The sequence below is a fragment of the Diplotaxodon limnothrissa genome, linkage group LG23 (genome assembly GCF_057381915.1).
Source record: "Diplotaxodon limnothrissa isolate DT_005_m linkage group LG23, D_limnothrissa_male_GT1.1, whole genome shotgun sequence".
Classification (NCBI taxonomy): Eukaryota; Metazoa; Chordata; class Actinopteri; order Cichliformes; family Cichlidae; genus Diplotaxodon; species Diplotaxodon limnothrissa.
Genome location: NC_140617.1, coordinates 2627749 through 2635370, shown reverse-complemented (window position 1 = coordinate 2635370; position 7622 = coordinate 2627749). Strand labels below are relative to the sequence as shown.

The 7622-nt window shown below is 43.2% G+C and overlaps 1 protein-coding gene across 2 annotated transcripts; it reads right to left on the bottom strand.

The window, feature by feature from the left end:
• Positions 1-4912: 4912 nt before the first annotated feature.
• On the bottom strand, positions 4913-7333 carry LOC146607236 (diencephalon/mesencephalon homeobox protein 1-A-like). Of its 2 annotated transcripts, none has more exons than XM_085348210.1 (4): positions 7180-7333; positions 6831-7009; positions 5523-5958; positions 4913-5331 (listed from the first exon to the last, which is right to left on the bottom strand). In XM_085348210.1, the coding sequence occupies exons 1-4, from the start codon at positions 7331-7333 to the stop codon at positions 4913-4915; spliced, it is 1188 nt and encodes a 395-aa protein (XP_085204336.1). The 2 variants fall into 2 exon arrangements, with proteins under 2 accessions (XP_085204336.1, XP_085204335.1); XM_085348209.1 differs by having other exon boundaries at positions 6831-7026; positions 7182-7333.
• Positions 7334-7622: the final 289 nt, after the last annotated feature.

Here is a 7622-nt window from a genome sequence, read left to right as displayed (position 1 = left end):
CTGTACGCGCGTGGGAGGAAAGCTTCTTTCTGCAGTGAAAAATTTAACTTCAAATCTGAGCGAGCACCGAGCACGCTGCCACGGGAATGTCACATTCATAGACAAAGCACCGGACCCCCCCACTGACATGACCGCTGTATTCAGGTGGTGTATCATGTTTTTAAAAAGTAACTAAGTAACTAATTACTTTTGAAAATATGTAATCAGTAAAGTAATGGGATTACTTTTTTGGAGACGTAATCAGTAATTAGTTACTAATTACTTTTTTCAAGTAACTTGACCAACACTGTTTGTATTATATCAGCGGTCCCCAACCCCCGGGCCTCGGACCGGTACCGGTCCGTGAGTCGTTTGGTACTGGGCCGCGAGAGTTGCGGCTCAGGTGTGAAATGTCTGGTTTTCAGGGTTTTTATCGGTTTTCAGCGTTATTTTGTTATTGTTTTTATCGTTAACTCGGTTTTCCTGGGTCTTTTCACGTGTGTTATCAATAAATCTTCTTTTTTCGGTACCGGTACTAGTTTTATTTTGTTGTATTTATCCGCGACACCTTAAAGGCCGGTCCGTGAAAACATTGTCGGGCATAAACCGGTCCGTGGCGCAAAAACGGTTGGGGACCGCTGTGTTATATGACACACACAAAATCCTGTTTTTAATTTCTGTGTCCACTTTTTATGTACAGTCTATAGGACTGACATCATCATTTCCATGTTTACAGCATTTTCACTGCTAACAGAGAAGCATTATTCTCTAAGGTAATGTTAAAGCATATTCAGTTTGATATTGTTTCCTTTCTGGCACTGTTCAGAAATGACAAATACAAGATTTGATGCACAGGGAAAAGATGCAACAACTCAAGTGAAGCCATTTCCAATGACAATGTTCAGACTCACATATGAAGAGTGCAAAACTGTAATGGTTTGGGCTTAACATATGGTTTCCCATTGTATTGTGTACTGCAAAGTTTACTTTAAATGCAATTGCATGTTTTAATAACATTTTTAAAGTTTCTAGTGTAACTTAAGGAGCCCATTACAGGCTATACGCTGTAAAACAAAAATAAGCTTAAGATAAGATAAGATAAGATAAGATAAGATAAGATAGAACTTTATTAATCCCTCGGGTGGGTTCCTCTGGGAAATTCGACTTCCAAAAAGCACAGCAACGACCGAAGTTACAGTTACAGAATTGTTATATATATATATATATATATACACACACACACACACACACACACATATATAAATACAGAGACAAATATAAATAAAATATACAAAGGGGATAAATAGAATAAATAGGAATAAAAAATAAAAATACAAGTGAATTGCACATTTCAAGTATTGAGTCTATTGCACCGTTGACTATTTACAAAAAGTATTGCACAAGGTATTGTACAGTGAGGTGAAGAGGCACTACAGCTTAGTTGTTCCCCCCTCCTTTGTCCTCCTGTTTCCCCTCCCTCTCCCCTCCAGAGAGGAGTTAAACAGTTTGATGGCGTGTGGGACAAAGGAGTTTTTAAGTCTGTTAGTTCTTGTCTTGGGGAGAAGCAACCTGTCACTGAACAGACTCTTCTGATTGTTTATGGCCGTGTGCAGAGGATGCCCAGCATTGTTCATAATGTCCATCAGTTTCTTTAATGTCCTTTTCTCTGCCACTGTCACCAGAGTGTCCAGCTTCATGCCGACCACAGAGCTAGCCTTCCTGATCAGTTTCTCCAGCCTGGATGAGTCCCTCTTTGCTGTGCTGCTCCCCCAGCACACCACAGCATAGAGCTTATCTACACAGAGGCATTATCTTAACCTCAGAAAGCCTACAAGTGTAAAAGAGACATGATTCTAAGACGCTGTGCCATCACAAGGTGAAAGAGCCTTCACGTTGCAAAGGCAGGCAGGCAGGGCTTATACAAAGTGAAGAAACAGCTTTCTTCCTTCCCACCTGCTGCTGCTGTCGTCCCCTGGGGGACACGAAACTGCTGTCCCTGTCTGCTAGCATCAGTGTAAAAACCCTCCACATGCTCTTCTGTTTGGATTTGGATGTAAAACTCCCAAGAAAGACCAAAAGCAGCCCCCCCCCCCCCCCCTTCTCCAGCCTCTCCCCCCCAAAAAACCTTTTTCTCATCCCCCTGACCTACCCCTCCCTCCAAATCAATGCAGTCCTCCCAGACCTCCCAACACAAAGCCCTTAGAGCAAACCCAGCACAGAAATCATAGCACACCATTCAATCATTGTTTTTTCCCCTCTCTCACCCCTTTTATGGTCCCACTAAAGGTTTTAACCGGGCAGAGAAGGAGGGCTGTCACTGAGGAAACCTTAGCCCATTGATGAAGTGACAGGAGCTGCCAGAATATGATCCTAATCCTGTTTCCAGCATTCTTTTAGCCTGCTGGCATCGCAATTCCTCCACACATTCTCTGAGCTGTCAACTAGGAAAATCCCTCTAATAGCGCATTGCCCAGATACACATCAAAGAGCTCCTGGAAACCTTCAGCGGCTTAGCTGCCATAGACACACTAGCACACACAAACACACCATTCCCAATAACATACATCCACATGATCTTTAGGAACACACAAAACCCAGATGTCCGTGGAAAATTGACCACATATTTAAAGTAATAAACCAAGGATATTGGAATGAGTGATCTTTGCGCCCCCAAAATTATTTTTACACGCTGTAACCATGCCCTATTTTAAAACAGCCACCTACCTTTTGCTAGTCAGAAAGTGATATAATCTTTATGGTCGTGGATTTACGGGGCAGGACAGAGCAGGGGGAAAACAGGTGTCTGAACTTTGCTGACTCTAGAAACCCTTTTAGCCCTATTTTATCTCATTCTATTCTTACTTAATCCATCGATATTCCAACCAAAGGTAATCTTCTTATGGCGAAGCATTCTGTTTCGGTGCAGCCAAACCTCTGCTGACAGGGTGGGGGAAGAGGGGAAGCAGCGAAAGAGAGCGTATGAGGAGTGAGTGGGTGGGTGGATGGTGGATTGGGAGACTCTTTAGGGCCTGACACTGTGCTTCAGTCATTTCATTTGGGATTAAATCTTCTGCAGTGAGTGAACAAGTGGCAGGTTCTCCCCTATCTGGTGTGTAAACCTCAGCATGAACCCTGTGGATAAATTATTTATGGATCATCAAGGTGTCTTCAATAAAACAGGAACTAAAATTTAATTTTTACTATAAAAAAGTGAAGGTAAGTTTTCTGAAATTTTAAACCATTTATTATGAGCTAGACTTTCTCTGGTCTGCACAATCTAAGCCAAGCCCACCCTTGTTTTGTTGCCAACTTATTCTCATTGGAAAGTAACGTCTGTGAGAGGGCACGGTAACTGGTTCAATATCCTGGTTAGAAAGTAAATGGCTTTCCTGGTCTTCTTCAGACTCACCTTTTGGCTAACTTCCTTCAACTCATCCCACAAGAGTTTTATCATGTATTTTATGAAGAAGTTGATTTTTTCTCAATGTCACATTTTCTTAATAAATACTTAATTACCTAATAAATAGCTGGTTTGAAAGTGTTAATGAAAAAATACAGACAGACATTTTCATGCTGTGAACATAAGTCATTCTTATGTTTTGATTTATTCCCTTGCATTGAACAGATAAATTACTCACATTTAAAACAAATGAGAAATACATGTTTTCAATGTACAGTCATATAATACATAGAGAACTGGCCTGTGCATTTTTCTGCTGAAGCCACCGGCTCAGGAAAAGTGGTGAGTTCAGTCTGACAAAAATAAATGTTGGCGGTGCGAAATTATTTTTAACTGTGCCTCATCTGCAGATTCTCCTCTTTGCTTCATTTTCTCTGTTAGGTCCTTTGCTTAAAGCCAAAACTGGAAAATACATGGGCTACTTCCTGTTAAATCCTTTAAAAAGAAGAGACATGGAGGTATTCCTTACTCAGGAAGGTGGACAAATACTGAAGGATATTTACAATGCTCAATGGATTCTTGAAAGCTGACCTGAAAGCTCTGACTGTGAAAGTCATCTATCAAGAAAAATGTATTTGGTTGTGAGATTATAGTAACCAATTTGATATCAGAACTTTACCCTGCTGCCAATGCCATGTCAACTATGTCATGTGGCTATAAGCCATGCTTCAGTGGGGTACAAGCATGCATAGTTCGAGTTCTTGTAGGATTATAAGATTTTTTTATATATATATCTTTCATATCTGTCCTGGAATGAGACTGACAGCTCTGGAGTTCAAGCCTTCCTGCAGTGACTTTATAGAAGAAGCTTAAATCATAGTGAACAGCTGGCATTAGAACTTCCTGATTCTATTGACCAGGTGGTGTCAAATGCAAGCAAGTGCTAAACAGTGCTGTTCAGTCACAGCTTCAGTCCAGGTGGGATTTTCATTAAGTCCGTTGAGTTCTTGTCATAATCGTATTTTCTCTTCGGTCTATCCAGCAGAGATGTTCTTTGTGTTTCCGTGTGCTCCCAGCAGTGAGCCGCATGCTCAAATGATGGTGTTGAGGATAAGGGCAATACATGAACTGACAACCCTGGCACTCAGTTAAAGGAGAGCCCCTAAAACATGCTTTATGCTCTTTTGGTGTGTACTTACAAATACTTTGAAACTGGGTTTATTTAAAATCGACAAAAGAGCAAACAAAAAATCTCAGCTGTGCAATTAATTTGTATGAGCACAAATTTGAAATGTGGGCAGACTTTGTGATTCTCATTACAACATCTGAAGAGCAAATAATCTTGACATTAAACTGGAGAGGGTTCTACTGCGGTTTTGGAGGTAATTCTGAATTCTGGGTGGACACACAGTTCTTTTGCTGGTTCATGAGAGGTCAGGAGGAGGTGTTGTTAGGTCACCTCCTGTGCAGGCCTCCATTCTGTAGCGTAGTCCCTGACCTAGAGGCCAAGCACGTACAACGAGCAGCCAAGCTTCAGTTGGGGAGTGTATCCAATCCCAGCGAGGCCGCATGCTGCTTGGCCCTCAGACGGAGGTTTTCGATGCTGGTGGTCTTGCTGTTGAGGCTTCCTGGGAGGTTGCCCGGCGCTGCCTGCAACAGTGGGTTGTTCCATACCTGCTGAGCCTGCGACAGGGTCTGGTAGTAGGACTGGCAGGGCAGCGACCCCAGTGGGGAAGGCATGTTAACGTTCATGCCCAGGTAGGGCAGACTGGACGGCGTGCTCATGTCAAACGATGGGTAGTGCACCAGGTTGTTGGTGGCCGCCATGTGTTGCCGAAACTGCTCCTGCAGGCGAAAGAGACTGAGAGGAGACGAAGCGTAGGAGTTGCTCTGCGCTAGACCACTGCTTACACTGCTGGAGGAGGGCAAGGCGGGGGAGCTCAAAGGAGAATCTGGAAGACAGGAAGCGAGAAGGAGGACTTCAGTATGTTTTGACGCACCTTTTGCATGGATAACTTCTGTATATACCGTCCATTTGAATGAATTCTATAAAACTATCTCGCACATGGATGGATTTCTAAAATAAAGTAATTGATTAGAGACTACAAAAGAAAGACAAACTGAATATGTTTGTTTTTTTTACCTGAGCTTGGACTCAGCCGTTTACAGGATGGGGAGCTGCTCCCTGTCGGCAGTACCCCCTCCCCCTGAATCTCCTCCCTGAGTTTCACCCTCGTCTCTCCTCTTATTTCGTCCTCCTCTCTGTCAGCATTATCTTCTGCTGCTGACTCGCTGTCTGATGGTTCAGGGGAGGTGACGTTTACTTCCACGCTCATCTCGCCAGGCTGGGGCCGTGCTGCTGCCTGCCTCTCTGTCTCTGAGTGAGAGGATGAAGAGGAGGAGGGAGGAGGAGGAGTGCGAGTCTCAGGAGCCAGGGTAGTGGCAGTAGTGAGATCATTCTTGGAGTCCTCTGTAGCACCTTCGGCAGCTCCTTGAGTTTCTTTCTGTTTCTGGAGCTGCTCCTTTTGCAAGCTGCGCTGCTTCTTACGAAACTTGGCCCGACGGTTCTTGAACCAAACCTGGCAGATAGAAAAATAGATAAGTGCCTGAGTAAAAGAGTAAAAATACATTAAAAGTTAATATTCTAATATTCTTCTTCTTGTGTGTTGTAAAAATTTAGTATGGCTACCATGGCTCTTTGGACAAAAACCCCTGATGTGGTGCACATGTGAAAAACTAAACTGAGCCTCAGGAAATTCATCGTCTACCAATGCAAATGTCCTGTTGTACAATTTTAATGAAAAGGATCCAGTCAGTCTTTCAAGCAGGTGTGTAAATAATGAAAACAGCAGGCCATTTCCCCAATTTCATTTTTATTTTTAGATTTTGCAGGGTCTAGAACGTCACGCCAATGAAAAACTGTAGTCTTACAAGACTCTTATTAGAATACCTTGATATGTTTTCTGATATTTAATGAACTGCTTTTGCCTTGATCTGTGATAAAGTGAGTCCTACTGACTGAACGCTTTTCTTAAAACATTTACTTCTGCAGAAGCTTCTGGTCTAGGTCTAATTATGGTTAAAGCATGATCTTAAAAGCTGTGTTATCCAAGATCTTTTACGGGGCTTTTTACCAAGAGAAAAACTACGAAACGAACACTTTTTTTGCGCACCCACCTGACTAATCAGGGAGCCTCTTGGCAGGTGGGCTTTAAAAGATACAAAAGGCTAAATCTGAGTATGACAGAGTTTCAAACAGAGGTGAAAAGCAGTGCACTGTATAAGAAAACAAACGTAAGACTATCCTTATAGGACAGTGAGTCTGAAAGAGCACAGTATCGGCTCGTAAACAGCGAAAAACGACCATTCATATCACGTGACTGCGTTATTTCACATTTTTAATAGCGAAACGAGACTGCTAGACAAATGAATTTTGGGTTTGTTTTTTTACCTGCACACGTGCCTCGGGCAGGTTGGTGCACATGGCCAGGCGTTCACGCATCACCACGTCAGGGTAGTGCGTCTTCTGGAAGGTTTTCTCCAGAGCTTCCAGCTGCTGGGCGGTGAACGCTGTCCGACTGCGCCGCTGCTTTCGGTGCTGGGAGCCATAGCGGGCCTCAAGGATAATGTCTTGAAATGTACAGCCGTTGAGAAACAAGAAACATGACCAGTTTAATTTAGGGACGAGCTAAATGTTCACGCGAGCACCTTCACGTGCCAGGGTCACATAAATATAATAACTTAACTGAGAACGGGAGGAAGTGACGATTTGGGATAGAAAATGAGCAACTGAGTCTTACCAGCCAGTCTCTCCGCGAGAGTGAGCGCGTGCACCGAGGGCCTGTAGTCAGGCGCGTGCTGTGCTTGCTGCGCCGCCTGCTGGTGAAGGTTGTACATGGCGCTCAGTGAATTCATGGCGTGCAGAGAGTAGCCGTTCACTCCGTAGTGCTGCATGACCGGCGAGCTGACTGAAGAGTCACAAGCTGCTGTGAGTTTCAGGCCTCGGAACAAACAAACTTACTTCTAAAGAAAAGTTTAAGCTCCAGGAGGCCATTTCTTATTTTTTATTTTTGTGTGCGTCTTTGTTCCGAGAGGAGAAAATTAAATGGCAACAGGTGAAAGACAAGCTTTAGACTCCCGCCAAAGGGAAGATGGTTCGTTTTATAAAAGGATAACAAAGCGAATAACTGATAATGATTTATGAGTTAATATACAGTTAGAATTTTCAAAGAACTTTCATGTG